At 38.6% G+C, this 19,204-nt stretch overlaps 1 protein-coding gene across 1 annotated transcript in view; it reads right to left on the minus strand.

Moving 5' to 3' along the window:
- Window positions 1–19,204, minus strand: part of PEX7 (peroxisomal biogenesis factor 7) — a 50,858-nt gene extending 31,654 nt beyond the window's left edge. The window contains exons 1-7 of the mRNA XM_061378462.1: window positions 19,012–19,204; window positions 17,722–17,779; window positions 16,079–16,229; window positions 11,008–11,085; window positions 10,611–10,719; window positions 1,133–1,239; window positions 617–730 (exon numbers count right to left, since the gene is read on the minus strand). Coding sequence (XP_061234446.1) covers window positions 617–730; window positions 1,133–1,239; window positions 10,611–10,719; window positions 11,008–11,085; window positions 16,079–16,229; window positions 17,722–17,779; window positions 19,012–19,132 — 738 coding nt within the window. The 5' untranslated portion in view covers window positions 19,133–19,204. The remainder of the gene's footprint in view (window positions 1–616; window positions 731–1,132; window positions 1,240–10,610; window positions 10,720–11,007; window positions 11,086–16,078; window positions 16,230–17,721; window positions 17,780–19,011) is intronic.

The raw sequence follows: 19,204 nt of genomic DNA on the forward strand, positions 1-19,204 counted from the left end.
CTTTAGAAGGATCATATATTATCTGACTAATATAGAAAAAAAGCACTGATTAATATGAAAATTAAAAAGTATGCATCTAGAATAAATTCTTATCAGTGGTTGATCTAGTAATAGTCAGACCCAGAATGATCATCTGTAGCCTTTCATGTACAAAGTTTCAAAAACTCTTTGGACATATTAACACTTTCCTTGTGCTCACAAAACTATATATTCACGAGTTCTATACCTTCCCTTACATGAATACTGACCTTTTGTATGGAGAAAAAAAGGCACAGAACCATTGAAAAAACAAACAAGGGAAGGTATTTCCCCTCTCCCAAATCTCCCTTGTAACTTAGCTCTCAAGCTCTTGAACACTCCTCATGGATAATATACTGAATTTGAAGATGTCATTTACTTCGAAATCCCAGCAAACTGCTAAACATCAAAATGTTTTACAGTGCTAAACTGAAGGTTTCCAAGAACAGTCACCATAGCATCTAAAATCTTCACCTGTTGGGGTTTTTTTTCCTAGTTATTAGATATTATACTACTGCTTTCCACAAAAAAAAAAAAAAAAAGAAAAAAAAAAGTGTAACAATTCAGTGGTGTCAATGGGGAATAAAATACAACTTACTTTTAGTCTTCTGATAGCATAGGTATGACCAAGCAAGATGAACACTGGTTGTCGGATATTCCGCAAATCCCAGCCTTTCAAGCTACAGTCAACTGCACCAGTTACTAGCAAGTTCTGATGAGTTGATAAAACACAGATATATCAGGAAAATTTAATTATTAAACTGCAGTGAAGCATGTGTTGGCTATGAAAGTTAAGTAAATCAAACAACAGAAATTAATAAATCATAAATGAGGTCTTCAGCACGTAAATCAAAAGAGAACACAGAAATACAAACTGTTTCTCCACTATGGACTATTCTGTCTACTATACAAAAGAATAATCAAAACCTACGATCCAATTGGGCCATATATCTGTTAGAACAATGCTCTTCTGAAGATGTAGTCATGAATGAGAGCAATAAAGCAACTATACATATTTTTATAAAGGGAAGATGCATTAATTTTGCAGTAAAAATCCCTGATATTTAATGAGAGTGGTTCAGTTAGGAAAACAGATGGATGAACAGGTTTATACCTCATCATATTTGCACCAGTCACAGCTCAAAATCTCAGCCTGGTGTGCTGGTATCACAAGTTTTACTCGTGGGGCTTTCACATCCCAAACTCTTACAGTCTGGTCCCCTGAAACAAAAGGAAATTAATTCAACATTGTTGAATCAGTTACGGGATACAGTTAATTCACTAGTACTTAGTAGACAACTGCTTCTGACCTGTATGAAATACAAACTACTATATGAAGACACTCCTGCCAAGTAAAGCAAGCACATTATAGGCTCAGAGGCCAGATTGATGCACAAAAGGAATCAAAACTCACTACTGCTCTTTCATTAGGAAAAAACCCAAATAAGCAAAACAAAACCAAACACTTCATTTTTTTTTCTTAACTTTTTTTATTTTTTAAAGTCTGATTTGATTGAAAGGACGTAAGGTAAAATGCTTACATGACTTTCAATTAAAGGAGGAGTTTAAGGTCCATCTAAAAAAAGGGTTTAGAAAACCAGAATCATGAAAAAACCTTCTCCGCAAGCCAGCTTAGAAAACAGGCTTTTGGTACACAGAAAAGCAAGTAGTATCTAAAATGCAACTTAGCTGCAGATTCTTTCAACTAAAGGAAAATTTAAGACACATTACCTGTACTCCTCATGTGCAAAACCTGCACAGTTACTCTCATAATTGAAATATTGGAAGATAAAGTAATTGTTGCTGTAACTGTTACACATATTAAAGGCAATGTCCACTTTAACCTCAGATCACATACATACACCTGCACACGTGCACGCACAAACTCAAAGGTTTTCAGAGAGCTATGAACGGTGTCCCACTTAAGGCTGCAAATTACCTGAGCCTCTCTTTACCTTCAGTCAGAAATTTGTCTTCTACTCCTAAAGAACTTTAGCATTTGCGTATATCCTTCTAACAAATTCAGTTCATAATGGCTTACAAAGACCTGGAAAACTGCATCAGCTGACAAGACAACCATGCTTTTCACTTTTTTTTAATAGGGGTTCCCTTATTAACCCTGAATATTTAGCTCTGTATCAGCAAAACCTGATTCTGCAGCCCATTTGTTTACAGAGAGATAAAATTAAGTTCATGATTATGTCTATGTTCAACCAAGAGACAAAAAAAAGATCACTAGAGCTATATCCAAACATCCATGAAATTACTATTATTTCTTTACCAGTAACACTTCTGAAAATCCTCAAATAAGTTATCATCAATAATAGCAATTTCATGCTGTTTAGATACAAGCATTTTGATGGTTTGAGTGCCCAGTTGGTCACTGACCTTAAAATATACAGCTGGGCACCAAAATCGTACCTCTTTTCAAGAAACTGGCTACAGTTCAAACAAAACCATCCCTAGAATCACAACAATATTCCTATTCCTACATACCCTGTAGACTTTGCAGAAAGACCTAAAATGTTTTGCAATTTTTAATACAAAAATTAAGCTAGAAAGTGCTTGGTTCCACTATATGACACAAAACTGGCCTTATGGCTGTAGTACCAGACAGACAACAGGAAGCTTTGCTCTGATGGTTGGTGGGCTTTTCCTCAGACTCCAAAATGTAAGAGATACTGTACACTTGGTGGGTAAATTCCCTAACTGCGTGGTGGGAACAACACATGATTTCTCATGGTTTTCACTCCCCTCCCCTATTTTAATACTGTCAAGAGCAAGACTGCTGCTCAGAATAGTATGTACAACACTCCTGACAGTAACACCCTGCAGTCAGCTGAAGCCCCAAACATCACTATGGTGCTTATAAAAACAGGACAACATATGGAGAGGAAGAAACATGACCAGCAGGGTCTTGGCACAAGAAAAAAAAAAAGCTGGTACACCCATCCACCCACCATTAGTCCAACTAATCTGCTTGCCTGCAGAGGACAGATTTCAGTTTGAGCCTTAAGTCCATCTGAAATATTATAATGGACTTCTCAAAAAGCTTTCATTTTAATTTCATCAGATAACACAGATTTGAAGGGGAAATGCATATTTCACTGCAGACAAGATCATTTTTTCCCAAGCACATAAATGTACAAATTCAGGTGAACTGGAATTAACTGCTACAGAGATGGACCACAGTAGCATTATGAGAGCCAAAAACATTTGGAAAAGTCAGTTACTCTGCCAATAACAATTTTGACACTAAAGATACAATTGCTCCAATTATTTCTTTTCTAATAGAAAATGCTGATGCACAGGAAAAAGAGTTATTTTCCCTTTCTTTTTTTCTTTGAAAATGCTAGACTTAGCTGTTATTAATTCTGGCTGGCACTATTTGTGAGATGTTTTTAATGGAGTAACATAACATGCAAGCGAACTTTTCTGTGAATAGAACAGACTGAATTAAAGCCACAGGCAAGTTGAGCTTTTCCGTTTAAGTGGAAAAATCAGATTAATAGCCAAAAAAAAAAAAAAAGGTGGGGGGGGAACCCCAATGTAATCTTGCCATATTACATATTTTGACAGCCTTTTTTTTTTTTTTTTTACCTCAAACATCTTTCCATGGCCTCACAATATATGTATTTTTTCACATTTCATTTCAACAAAAAATGCAATTAAACACTTTGGAATTTCCACATTTCCATGATTCCTTCAAATCTGCATTACAAAGGATGCATTTCTTCCATATGGTAAAGCAGAAGTAGGACAATAATAAACAGTACAAGTAAAGCACACCTAGTACAATCATATTCACTAACAGCCACTTCCAGTTGGCATCCCAAAGTAAGCAACCACAAAAGCAGCCAACATTTCCCCCATAAAATACTTCTATTTTTGTAGGAAGCAATTTCTCTATGGCAACAGATTTTTGCTGGTCTGTTAGATAATTATGATTCCAGATTTGTTTGTATATTGTACTTGCATTCTTTCATTTTAATGAATATTTGTGAAATCTTGGCCGAACCAATAGAACTACACAATATATACTCATCTATTCAAAATTTTGAAAGAGATGCTAATCTACAAGTACATCACCCCATACATGGGATAAAGACTGCTAATGTGAATAACAATGCATGGCTGTGAAACGATACAGTTTATTTAAGATTTAAATTTCATGTAGGTTTTATACTGGCTTTTTACACACTGACGTATTTTACCCAAATCCATAAATCATAATCTTCTATATCCTGTGACAACAACCACCTAAGTCATCACTGTCAGACACTGCAGAGGTAAAACATTAACTTTAAAAAAATAGCTAGGTATTTGGAAGATTAATAAAAGTCCAAGAAACCTTAAACAACATCTGAAGGCAAAAAAGATTCTAACCAGGATAAATAAAACTTTTTTCAAGAAAGAAAGTACTGGTAGTTTAAAGTTTTATTAAAAAATTTTTTGGGGTGTGGGGTATTTATTATTTTTTTCGGGGGGGGTGGAGGTGGTTGTTGGAATTTTTTTTATTCTAAAGCAAGAAACCTGATCTGGCACTGTTCTCTCATCAAGAGAAAAAGAATAACAAACTAATAATATATCTTCAATTTATTATAGGAATTCAGCATAAAAGACAAGTATGGCATATATGGTGTTACATCACAGAATCATAGAATGGTGTGGGTTAGAAGGGACCTTCAAGATCATCTAGTTCCAACCCCCTGCCACAGGCAGGGACACCTTCCACTAGACTGGGTTGCTCAAAGCCCCATTCAACCCAGCCTTGAACAGTTTCAGGAATGGGGCATCCACATCTTCTCTGGGTAACCTGTTCCAGTGTCTCACCACCCTCATTGGGATGAACTTCTTCCTAATGCCTAATCTAAATCTTCCCTCTTTTGGTTTAAAGCCATTACCCCTTGTCCTACCACTACACTGGCTTTTTTAAAAGTCAAACCTCGATTAAATTACTTCTGTAGTCCCACCAAATGCTTACAAGTTAACATTACTTGCTTACTTGTATGTACTTTTAAATACTAAACCAGATTAAATGATTTAGGCACTACCTGTACCAGCAAGGGGGTGGTGATGCACAAGAGCTGGGAAGGGACACAGGAGGTAAAGCTGACCCCAACTGAATGACGGGATATTCCATACCATATGACATTATGCTCAGCATATAAAGCTGGGAGAAGGAGGAGGAAGGGAGGACATTCAGAGTGATGGAGTTAGTCTTCCCAAGTAACCATTACGTGTGAGGAAGCCCTGCTGTCCTGGGGACGGCTGAACACCTGCCCACCCATGGGAAGTGGTGAATGAATTCCTTGTTTTGTTTTGCTTACATGCGTAGCCTATACTTTATTATGATACTGTCTATCTCACAACAAAACCCCACGAGTTTTCTCACTTTTACTCTTCTAATCCTCTTCCCCATGCCAATGTGGGGGGAGTGAGTGAGTGGCTGTGTGGGACTTGGTTGCCAGCTGGGGTTTAAACACAACAATAGTATAAGCGAACCTAGAACAGGATTAACAAAGCTCATGAGATTCCACACAAAGAGAGCTACAGAGTGACACAACAGATTACTGAAATCATCCAACAGGACTCCACTGAATACAAAATATCTATTTCCATGTAGCACAACCTAGATTCCAAGTAAACATAATTACCAGTGGAAACATAGTTTCCAACTGGTATTTTTTCAGTTTCATACAAAATGCTGTAGAGATAAAAATCAGAAGAGCTTTAAGTTATTTCACAGAAGGGCTCTATTGACTCTTTTTAAGGAGAAAGTAAATTGTAAAAAACAAACAAAAAAAAGGTGAAAACTTTTATTTCAGTGTTTTCCAATATAATTAACCATAAATCTTGGGACAAAGTTTTTATTTCAAAATTGACCTTACTTATGACTTACTATTAATCCATTCTTCAGCAAATAGCAATATTGGCTAGATACCCAAGTCTAACCCAAACAACCCAAAACATATTAATTCACTGTAAAAAACACTTACTGTACTTTCCTTCTCAACACTAAACCATACAATACGAGATTATAATATAAAATAGTGTAACCTGAAAGCCCTGCAGAGAAGGACTTGGGGGTGTTGGTCGATGAGAAAATGAACATGAGGTGGCTTCAGTGTGCGCTCGCAGCCCAGAAAGCCAACCGTATCCTGGGCTGCATCAAAAGAAGCGTGACCAGCAGGTCGAAGGAGGTGACCCTGCCCCTCTACTCTGCTCTTGTGAGACCTCACTTGGAGTATTGTGTGCAGTTCTGGTGTCCTCAACATAAAAAGGACATGGAACTGTTGGAACAATTCCAGACGAGAGCCACGAGGATGACCAGGGGGCTGGAGCACCTCCCTTATGAAGATAGGCTGAGAAAGTTGGGGCTGTTCAGCCTGGAGAACAGAAGGCTGCGTGGAGACCTCATAGCAGCCTTCCAGTATCTGACGGGGGCCTATAAATATGCTGGGGATGGACTCTTCATTAGAGACTGTAGTGATAGGACAAGGAGTAAGGGTTAAAACTTAAACAGGGGAACTTTAGACTGGATATAAGGAGGAAATTCTTTCCTGCTAGGGTGGTGAGGCACTGGAAAGGGTTGCTCAGGGAGGTTGTGAATGCTCCATCCCTGGCGGTGTTCCAAGGCCAGGCTGAACAAAGCCTTGGGTGAGATGGTTTACTGTGAGGTGTCCCTGCCCATGGCAGGTGGGTTGGAACTTGATGATCTTAAGGTCCTTTCCAACCCTAACTATTCTATGATTCTAGCATGTGCTGCATACAATACTTTGCTATGGTTAGCACATATTATAAATTGAGGCCCAAATTCATTTCCTGAGAAATATTTCAGCTTGCACTTTAGAGGTTGATTTAGTAAAGCTTACTGAGCACAAGACTCAGATTAATTCAGTTCTGTGTTGGTATGTCTTGAAGCAACAGATTGCAAATGAAAATACCCACCTTACTTCAATACACAGATTTGACACAATACTATAAGCAAGCAAAATAAGCAAGCAAATTATATTTTCACGGCTCCTAGTGTGAACAGTAGTTTAGCTATACTGCAACAAAAAACAGGAACTCTGTAGTCAGCTTGCTATCTAGATGCTTGATTTGTAAACAAGGCACCATGCAGTAAATTGAAGCCTCTTATATTCTTTTATCCCTTGAGGAACTGGATTCAAGAAATGACCAACTTTTGCAAAGCCTTGACACTTCATAATGATGGCATTTCTTTTAATACACTCAACAGGTAAACAGCTAGGAAAGAACTTGCAAGAAGCAAAGAGTGGACCCACACCACACACAAACTAATGGAATATAAGCCTCAAATAGTGTTTTCAAACTCATGACAAACCATGGCAGAACAGAAAATTATTTCCTTCAGTTTTTTAGGAACCTGAACACAAACATCTTTGGAATTACTTGTCTGCAAGCCCCACTCCCCAACAGCCCCTTGTTTTGCCCTGTGCTGCTTCTGAAGTAGGAACATAATCTGAAGCTTGAGGAAGCTGAAGACAAAGACACAACCCCAAATGTCCACATGGAAAATACTTCTTTACTGAGGAGCTGCACTGAGAAGTATTCCTTTCCAGCTAACTCAGTAACCATCCACTTCATAGATGTACAACTTCCCCAGCTCATTACTTCATGCAAACAAATTTGTTAATTTTTAGTCTTCTTTCACAGTTTGGATCCCAAACACAGAAAGGCGTGCCAAGACTACATGCCAGCCTGAGTTACGAAACTACGAGCTTGACAACCCTGTAACTACACACATTTGTCACTAAGAGACCAGTAGGGAAGAAGACAAACTTTTTAAAAGGCAACACACTATGCCAGGGCTGGCAATCAAACAGAACATGAAAAAACCTGTATTTTTAAATTTTAACCTTAAAACCTAGCACTGGATGCAAGGGCTTCCAAAGAGCGGAGCTTAGATTTACGAGTTCCTTTGTAAACCAGCACATCTGTAGTTCTCAAACACTTTCATCAACATAACAAAAATTTCTTAGAAATGATCACTCCTTGTTGTAGCATAAGTAATTTTGTTTATTTCTGCCCTGGGCTTTCAATCTGAAAAAAAAAATTAGCCTTTGAGCAGAGAATGCAATTAATTAATCTAAATACTGATGAATATAGACATTATCTTACAGATTTAAGAAATGCTTCTTTCCCTTATTAATGATTTAAGATGTTAAAAAAACTATGTATCTGTCCTGATCAGTAAACTTAAGGAGAGCACTAATGTTTTTAAAGTGAATGCAGCATTAAAACTGAGGTCCCAGCAGCTAAGATAAAAGCTAGCATTTGGTCTAAATCTGGGCTTTGCTGAATCCAAACCATTTATATTTTCATTTGCCAGTGTCATATCTGTACCAAAACATACTACAGTTATGCCAATAAGGGTAAAATGGTACTAATTAATTACTTCCCACTGTTAAATTTGAAGGGCAATAAAAATAGCTGATACTATAAAGGACAGCTTCTTTATAAACCACAGGACCAGGCAAGGCCTTTGCAGTTAGGGAGAATCATTGAGCAGAACTGATTTACACTTGACTACACAGTAACTTTGTGTGCATTTGGTACTGTCTTTATGTGCCTCTCACCGATTTGCTCTCTTGGGTTGAAAAAAAAAAAATTGGAGAGAGAGAGAGAGAGAGAGAGAGAGAGAGAGAGGGAGAGACCTTCTGGGCAAATGACACAATGACTCAAACCCTTTTAGCCATGAAGATGCTGTTAAACGTTTATGTCAAATCTTTAATGACATTTTCTATATCAGTGTTTTTTTGAGCGTAAGGCAGACATTTACCAGGGCTCTGGTTTGGTGCCGCACGTACACCTGAACATCTTGCTTATCTTATCAGCTCAGAAATTGTTGCTGACATCACAATAGCAGTTATTTACATACACAGAATTAAGTTTGTTCTGTTACTATTAACTCCCAATTTTAAACAAAGGAAAATGGTAAGCCATTTACTTGCTTTCTGAAAATACAAATGATTGCATGTGAAGACAACAGCATTTTAAAATTCCTCATGCATCCCTGTAAATGTTAATGGAAGTGTATTAGATACTGAATGAAAGCTAATTTAACTCAAGCATCAGACATATTTATCTTCTCTAATTCAACTGCATTTTACTGCCCACTGCAGACAAACTTAGTTTTCCTGCATGTATTCAGATCGGAGACCTAATGATGCAAAATAACTACCCTTAGTATCAAATTATTTTTCAACTGCTTTATATTGAAGTTTTAAGTTTCTCATTTTCTTCACTCATATTCTTTTTCTAGTCTCATAATAGTTTGAGAAAAAGTCATATCCCAAAAGCAAATATTTAACCTTATTAGCTTCATGCAAAAGTTGTCTAGGCATATAATGGTCCTTCTGAGCAGCTGTTCTACTGTGGCTTACAGTCATGTTTGGTTTTCTGTTTTCAGTGTTTACAAACTAATTATCTAAGTGGAAATTAAACTTCTGCTGACATCTATGTGGATTCAAATAATGTCAGAAAAAGGGCAGGGGTGAGGCATGCAAAAGGTTCCTAAATCTCCTTCTCTCTTTCTTACCTTATTTAAAATAAAAAGCAAAAAAAAAGTGCTGGCTTTACTTAAATTTACTGAAATCACAAGCATTTCAAGACCAACATTTCCTCCAATCTATGGTTAACAACGCACCTAACTTATTTTGCTAACACACTCAAAACTGAAAATGCTGCAACATGAAACAGTTCATTTCTGGTCTAAAGTGCTAAGACTTTATGCTATTAAGATAATAAGTAAGTACATGGTTGTGAGTAGGTATCTGTGATGTAGGATAAGAGAAAGGGAACAGAAAGGGCAAGAAAGAGAGAAAACACACACACACACACACACTATAAACCTAAAGCAGCACAGCCTCCTTCAAAGAGGGGATGTTTCAACATCCTTCAACAATACCCTTCAAAAACATTTTGTTTTACAAGGGCTAAAAGAACTAAGAGAAGTAAAAGGAAGTACAAAGTCTCCCTTCAGACACATTTTCAGTTACTACCTTTGAAGACAAAGGCTTGAAATCAGAGAAATTTAAGCCACTGGAGCTAATCTACCAGTATTTGAATTAAGGTAGTGTCTTATTATCCCTCTACTTCCCAAGCAAGCTCTATGGCTCACAGCACCCATCACCCAGTTAGCCAGCAGCTAGGCTCCAGGTCTTACTCCAGAGTTGTCTCTCTGGAGCAGGAACAGTGTTTGGACACGTGAGGAAATCTGAACAAAAAATGTAAGCCAGAAAAAGAATAAAATATATAACATGATTTAGTGGTCAATAACAAGAGTAAGGTGGATGGAAGAGAGCTACATAAAATACCCGAAAGAAATTGTCACAAGGTCACTAAAATAACTGCTGGAAAACTGCTGATCCCTGTTTAAATGGCCAAGAGGATGATTTATAGATTGGAACAGAACCTACAAATCCAGCTGCAGCGATGCATTTATCTTGCCTTTTCCATTTTAATGCATGACACACACTACCATCTGCTGGACAAAGAGCCAAACTAATCCAATAACATACAAGGGTTTTTTTTTGTCGTGAAAACCCCTTTATGATCATGTTTACCTGACGCAGATGCAAAACAACCTGGGATGTGTGGAGACCATATAGTGCTGTAAATGACACCTTCGTGGCCTTTAAAAGTGCACAGTGACTTCCCCACAGCTGGATCCCACTGAATAAAGTAAAAAGAAAACTGTTGAGGCACACATTCAATAAAGAAAGGAAAAGGTTTCATACATACAAAACTTTATGCAGAAAGGACTAAATGAACTTTTTACCATGTGTCATGAAAAGCATTTTTATATTTAAACTGGTATCAACTGAGGGATAAAGCAACATATCAGTTAAACCAGAATTTCAGCCACAGTGTAAAAGTAAAGAGGGAAAGCGAATCAATGCTGTTTCTTAACAGAAAGAACTCTCACACCCAAAACAAATCCCATTTTCCACCTCAACATACCAGCTTCGCTGTTTGATCCCATGAACCAGACACCACTAGCTGTTCTCCTCTAGTTTGGCTCCAGTCAACACTATATGCCTATAAATGATATAACAGCCTAATTTAGAAAGAGCATTAGAATACATATCTGAGACTCTAGTCAGCCAAAATTTCACAAAATAGACTTGGATTTACAGATTGTATCACAACCAGCTAAGGAAACCAAATCAGATAAGTACAACAAAGCTTCCAACAATGCCATTTACCTTAACAAAAATTTAACTTAACCTCCCAGTCTGACATTAAAGAAACACATAGGCTCAGAAAAGTACCCAAAAAAGGTAAAGATGGGCCAAAATAGAGAGGGGAGAGGGAATTGTAATAAAATTCACATAGACCCACCATCACTGTAAGCTTCTACCACTTAAAAAAGCTGTAATTCAGACTGATCTATTGTATCTGATCCAATTTATTCAAATATCTGGAGTTTCTAGTTGCTAGCAGTGAAATTTTCTGTCTCTTCAGAGCTGACTACGGAGTTGACTTCGAGGTTTTAGCTAACAAGAAATGCTTTTTCTTATGGTATCTAATTCTCCTAAGAAATACATGTCATAAAATACTCCTGATTTTCATCTTGTCCAGGTTCTATGACATTCTTTTTTTACCATTCATCTCGTCAAACAAGTAAAATAAACAAATCAACTTCCCTTGTGACTAATCATCTCAGCTATTTAAAAACTGCTTTTCCCTGTGTAGTTGAAATAAGCTCCCTCTTCTCTGACAGTTTATTCTAATGCTGGTTCGCACTTGACAGAGGATCTCTCTCCTTAACTGCTGATTTTTCAGCTCTGCTGCCTCAACCGAAAAAACGCTGTAAGGTAGTTCTTCAAATTACTTCAAATCTGAAAGTCTCAAGACCATGTACAACTTCCATCATGAAATGCACCGTATCTTTTATGTACTAATGGAAGCTGCATTCTATACTGTCTAGTTCCACTCCATACTAAAATGTCTCAATAAGCTGCAGTGGGACACGAACCATATCAGTCCTAAGGTGGATAGATATCAGCTAAAACAGTTCATTTGCTTAACCTCCTGACCCAAACAGACCCACCATGACACTTCTCAGAAATGTGGCCACTACCTACCAATAGTAAGTGGCACTGTGCTAAACAGCCAGGCCAGTAACCACTGAAAGTTTGTACTCCAGCTGGGACAGTCTAGTTCTAGCACAGCATTAGATCTAATTTGCAAGTCAACATACTAGATGCTGTATTTGTCTTGGATAGATGGAATTGTGCATCAAATAACAGCAACCCTGTTTTGAAGGTGAAAATGTTTGGACCTGTGTCACCAGACAAAAACAGCAGAGGAAGCTAGACCAGGAAAAAAATCTAGCAAAAGCCAAAGTCTTCTATGGGAAGTGTACTGTATGAGAAAGAAAAACAAGGAATCATTTAGCTAGTTCTGAGCATTTTCATTCCTAAGCAATATTTCAATCCATGCTAGATCCAACTTAACCTGTTTTTCATCTATTGGCTTATTTCCCGTAAGTGGAAGGCAACCACTGCCCACAAACTGGATTTTCTACAACCTTCCTTTTTCATTTTACAATGTCACACTTCTATATACTGAAAGGCATATTGCTCTGGCACCGGTTTCTGCTAGCTCCTTTCCTTAGGGACCTTATAATCCAAATGCACAAGACATTTGAACATTACCTTCACAAACACCAAATAACAAACTAAGAGTCAATTCTTCTGTTTGTTTTTCCAAACAATGCCTTTACCTCTTGGTTTTTCTACTTTCATCAGCTAACTACCAGTACTATAGCTCATTAGAACACCCTCCTTTTCAACCTGACTCCTATCAGAACAGTAACAAAGGAGACACACAAGTACCTGTTTACATTTTAAGAAGGGAAGGCATCACAGTTCTCCAAAGTGGCACCCAAACTCCACATAAACATTACCCTCTCTCCTTCCCCCTGAATCTGTCTTCACCTTTTAAGCTGTTGTTGTTCGGAAATGCCCCTAAATGTATCACTACATAATGCTTAATGCTTCTTCCATGTGATACTTAGTTCTCATATGCCTCAACAGCCTTATAAGTCATCTCAATTGAAGTGTTTGGCTCTTTTACTCATGTCCAGGATCTCCCAGAAAGAAGTAAGTGTGAGAAATATACACCCATGCCAGACAATTCACCCAGCCCTACATATTTGGGATGTATCAGATCTACTGCACAGACAAGGCAAAGCACACATATGGCTTACAACTCACTCACAAGCTATCAGCACACAACTCTGTTGAACATGTGCTGTGACATGGATCTGCGTACATATGGCAGACATGTTTAGGACTGCCCAGCCCTCTGCAGCTGCATCACAGGCAATGGAACCTGGGCAAATTTTCCTTCAGGCAAGAGTTACAAGCAGAACAGACAACAGGCTAGGAAAACCCAAGAGCTGTTTTCTATTTGGCATGTGACAGGTGTGGCTGATGGGAAGAGAATGAAAAACAGAAGGTGTTAAAACCTTTGCTTTTCATGCTATCATCCAATATTTACAGATGCTTCAATAGAAGCTGTGTTGAGCAATTGGAAAAGCCTAGTAAGACAGAATAAACCTTCCCTGTTAATCATAGAATCATAGAATAGTTAGGGTTGGAAAGGACCTTAAGATCATCAAGTTCTAACCCACCTGCCATGGGCAGGGACACCTCACACTAAACTGTATCACCCAAGGCTTTGTCCAGCCTGGTCTTGAACACTGCCAGGGATGGAGCATTCACAACCTTCCTGGGCAACCTATTCCAGTGCCTTACCACCCTAACAGGTAAGAATTTCTTCCTTATATCCAATCTAAACTTCCCCTGTTTAAGTTTTAACCCATTACCCCTTGTCCTATCACTACAGTCCCTAATGAAGAGTCAATCCCCAGCATCCCTATAGGCCCCCTTCAGGTACTGGAAGGCTGTTATGAGGTCTCCACGCAGCCTTCTGTTCTCCAGGCTGAAGAGCCCCAACTTTCTCAGCCTATCTTCATATGGGAGGTGCTCCAGTCCCCTGATCATCCTCATGGCCCTCCTCTGGACTTGTTCCAACAGTTCCATCTCTTTTTTATGTTGAGGACACCAGAACTGCACACAATACTTCAGGTGAGGTCTCACAAGAGCAGAATAAAGGGGCAGGATCACCTCTTTCGACCTGCTGGTCACGCTGCTTTTGATGCAGCCCAGGATACGGTTGGCTTTCCAGGCTGCAAGCGTACACTGCCAGCTCATGTTCATTGTTTAATCTCCTAGTGCTTTATCTTCAATCATAAAACACATGATGAAAAAATATACAGAAACATAATAGTTCAAAAATAAATGTTTGGGCTCACTTTACAAGACAAATTTAATTCAAGCATTCTTTTGTCTCGCATTTCAGTGAGACTTCATCAAAATGAAAGTAAATTAGATTAATTTATTCATGAGATTCAGCAGTTGGTTAGTGCTGTAATAAAACTCATTGTCTTTTGATAGTAAAGATGCGCTTTGAAATTAAAAATGCACATTCTTTTTGAACTACAGACAATGACCTCATTTAGAAAACAAGAAACAGATCCCTGTCAGTCTTGCATTCGAAAAATTATAAAGTGCAGTGACGAAGTTGTCATTAGAAATGTCAGAAGGGATTAAGTACTAAGAAGGTAGTCAATCATTCTAAAGAGCATTATCTGACAGTGTTTACCACAATCTATTAGGTATATTCCCCCTGGGATCTATCCTGTTAATGCATGTTTATGAAGAGTCAACACAAACCTTTCATATCTCACAATAAACACTCAGCCCATGCTTTCTATACTGTCTTCCTAACTCATGGTTGACTGAATTCACCTCCCCATGCTACCTGCTGAATTAAGACTTGGACACAGAAACGTTTATTTCACAAACAACAGATGGTGTAGCTGAACAAAAATAAACTTATGGATAGAATTTCGAAAGACAAAAAAAAACCCAACCCAATTTGTTATTATGCTTTGCCTACGTCTTTCTGTTTCTCCCATCAGCCTCTGAACACTATTATAAAATCCCGATCATAACTACAAATCCATCTCTCAAAATGCTTTATTTACACAGTATATGTATTAAACCAAAGTAGCAAAATAACAAAGAATTCAGGTACAAAAGACAGCCTGTCACGTTACTGCAGTCTTTGGGAATACAAAACTGGATTTCCTCCATCATTTTTTATTGATTACACATCCATTAGATAATTTTATTAAGATTTATGTCATTTAGATAGTGTCAGCAACCCAGGCTGACTGCATCTAAAGTTCAAAGAGAGTGGATGGTTAGAAGGAAAGCATGGGGAAAAAGAAAAAAAGTAGAAAAATCAGAATCACTTGGGAGAAGATAAATATACTAAAGCATAAATGTCCTGAAAAGATGCAAATACAATTATGAGTATGAATATAACACTTTACCGATATTGAACTGCATAAAGAAACTGTATCAAACCAAGGCTAGAAACCCCACATGCTGCCCCAGTATTTGGCTACTGTTACTTGAGTAGGATCTCACAGGTACTAGGATGGAAAATGATAAGCAGCTCCCACGTACAACAGAAGTCCTAAGGATCTCCATTATGTTTATCATTCTGTCCTCAAGGATAATACTGCTATATGGAGGGTTGGAATTAGATGATCTTAAGGTCCTTTCTAACCCTAACTGTCCTAAGATTATATACATCTGCTGTCTGATTTAGACCTATCCAATAATGCTCTCTAAATATCACAGAAAGACTGCAGTACTTTCATACAACACAGTGATTACTTAGCCTGTAAGAAACCACAAAAGCTGTATCTGAATATATTGGATTCATGTAATTAAGTGGTACCTACTACAGGGTATGAGTGTATATATAAATATTTACAATAGACAATTTATATTCAAAATAATGTTAAGTTATAAATTCAAACCATCAACCCAAATAAAATTAAAAAATAGACAACAAAACCCACTTTTGACTGTAAGTCCACAAATAAATCTTTTAGTAATTCAAATATTAGACTGTCCATTAAATTTTTCATGTTTGCCTGGTTTACCTCCTGAGTGTGCTCTTTATAGACTTGCAGCGGACCTTTGGCTTTAGCTGTATCCCAGATTTGCAGAGATCCATCTCCACTAGAAGTGATCAACACATGTTCATTATTTTCACTCCAGGTCACATCAAACAGGCCATCATTCCAGTCAAAACTAAATTGGAACAATAAAGACATTTTCCATGAGAAAGCATAACATCAAAGTCTAGACTAGTTACATGCAAATACAGCATTTCTTTAAGTCACCCTCTTTACCACCCTAAACAGCATTTTTATATATTAGTTTCCAGTAAATCCCTTTACAAATAACTTGTCATAGTATCAACTTATACAACTGTATGTCAGAATAGGTTAAGTTAAAGCATAAATGAGCCAAGGACCTTCCACAAACAGAGAATTAAATCTGATTTCAGTCTGAAACGTGTCAAGCAGAGACAGAGGTACCACATGTCTCAGTCTAATCTATGGTTTCTCCAGGGTGTTGCTACAGAGGTAAGAGCTCTTTGCCTGCAACAATTGTGGTAAAGAAAGAAAACTGTGGTGGGAGAGCTCTATCCAGTTGACAACACCATTAGGAAGCTGAGTCACACCCTAAAACCAACACAAAGACAGTCATGAGCACATTAAAGAGCTATACATTCCCTTAAAAGTGCTTTCAACATGCCAACAATTTTATCATATGTGATCTGATACCGTATGTTAGTTGCTCTGCAACAACTATCACTGACCCTGCTGTTATCTGATGGCAAATATGAATTTGTTTACCCCCTTTTCACTGAAGGTTCAGCTAAGTTCAGGTTAAACTTCATGGCACCCTGCAGTAATGATGAGAGAAAGGCATGCACACAGAATGTTTCAACAGAGAAAATGACACAGCTTATGAATCAGGAAATTGAGTAACTTTCTATCACAAAATAAGTGCAGTCATTTGAAACGTAGAAATGAACAGTACTAAACCAGTGCACTTAGCATAACTAACAACTTCAACAAGTCTTGCTTTATAATTAGGAATTAAACAGTTTCTCGGAATATGATTAACTACTTGTTAAGCATTTCTATTTCAGCCCTGTTAATCTAAACAAAACTGCTGTTTCAAAACTTCATTTAAAAAAAACTTTAGGGTTTACTACTTGACTGCCGTTGACCTAACCTCTCTCCTCCTCGCACCCAAACCCAAATCAAACTCCTCTCAAACCCTTAAAATATTGGATCTCCTAGGAAGGACCTCTATGACTTTACAGAGCTTCCTGCTGCATTTTCAGTACAAGTCAATCTTAAGGGCATAAACTTAGATGGCAATATGCTCTTCCTAAAAGGTTAAAACTTTTCATTTAAAGGTAGGGCAGCGAGGCTGTTTTTAAATTTACACTGTGAGTTTTCTGTAAAATGCTTTATATTATGGAAAGGGTGCAATCTGGATTACTTCCGGTAACAAAATCTGTGGAATGTAAATCTCTCATTTGTATGTAAATACAAATAGAATCATACGTATGTAAATACAAAGACACACATTCAGTAGATACTGCAGCATGGATACAATACTTCTTATCACTAACAACAACCCAAAATATTTGGGTCGCATCTTGTACACACAGGTACATAATAAGATTTTCTCTTGTGAAAACAAAACACAAAACCTATGTTACCTTTTGAGTAGAGCAATGCCAGCTTCATTTTGTTCCAGCACTGCCAGAGTCCCACAGCCTAAACCAGCAAAACAGAACAAAATAACACAAACGAGTTCACTCATGCCAAAGGAAACTACTGGGGTTCTTAGGTAGCTCCAAAGAGCATCCGAACTTTAAGAGACCAAACAACTAGTTGCATAAAAATAAACATCCTGCTGTCTCAAGTTCTCTAAACAGTAATTCATTTACATCAGATTGGCTTTTGTTTTGTTTTGTTTACTCCAGTATACCTGCAGATGAGTTTGGAAAAGAAACACTTCGCTTACAAAGCACCTAAGTGCATTTCCCCTATGAGCCTCACATTACAGACATACCAGCATGGAGTTCCTTTTTATCTTTTTTGATAACAGAGCAGACATAAAACTCTTTTTTTCTGCTGAACCTAGTAATACAAACATGGTTCAACAGAAATGAAACAATTTGAGAAAACACACACGGGTGCTGCTTTCCCATGTGACTGGGATATCGTCAAAGTCATTCCACATTTAGAAACTTATTGAAAATCATTTATTTCAGCAGCAATACTCCCATTGGAAAAAACAAACAAACAAACAAAAAAACCCCAAACAAAATAAAACAATAAACAAACAAAAAAAACCAACACCCCACTGCTAAGCTCTGCTTGCGTTTTCAATGGGACCGTAGAGTCACAGAATCACAGAATGATGTGGTTTGGAAGAAACCTTCAAGATCATTTAGTTCCAACCCCCCTGCCATGGGCAGGGACCCCTCACAGTAGACCATGTCGCTCAAGGCTCTGTCCAACCTGGTCTTAAACACTGCCAAGGACCGGGCATCGCCAGGACGTGTCCGGACACTCAGTGACTCTGAGAATAAAGAGTTAAAATTTGAAGGATGAACTATTTTCAGGACATTTTAGTCACACTGGATACGTCTCTACCACTACATTTACTCTCGACCCTATTAAATTAGTACTCCCCTGCGAGGGTTTTGAGAGACTACCGTCAAACCAGCGGGTTTGCGCTTTCCTCGGTCGGAGGACCCGCCGGGCCGGGCAGCTCAGTGGAAGCACCGGCCGGCCGCCTGCTCCAACCTTAGCCCCAGCTCGGCTGCACCAGTGCGGGACAAAAGCAACGTGAAATCCCCAAACGCTTCCACAGAAACTGACTGTCGAGGCGGACACCCAGATTTCCAGCCACTAAAGAGCCCCCGTGACGAGCCGCCACCGAACAGGGACTTTAACAAATACCCTCCCTCTGCCCCCCGCCGCGGAAGCCCCGCCTGCACCTGCGATGCCGTAGTACTGCGCGGCGGCGCAAGCCACGCGTCCTGGCCAGTAGGGCGAGAATTCCACCGCGTAGCCGTGCAGCCCCGGCAGCCGCAAAACAGCTCCTCCCGTTGTGCCCATGTTTCCCGGCCGGGCCTCCACTGAGCCCTGCCGCGCTCGCGGCCCCGCCGGAAGCGCCCCGCCCGACGGGCG

Source organism: Neopsephotus bourkii, unplaced genomic scaffold (assembly GCF_033783945.1).
Source record: "Neopsephotus bourkii isolate Nb327-2 ecotype Australia unplaced genomic scaffold, CSIRO-AGI_Nbou_v1 NB_1765, whole genome shotgun sequence".
NCBI classification, from domain to species: domain Eukaryota; kingdom Metazoa; phylum Chordata; class Aves; order Psittaciformes; family Psittacidae; genus Neopsephotus; species Neopsephotus bourkii.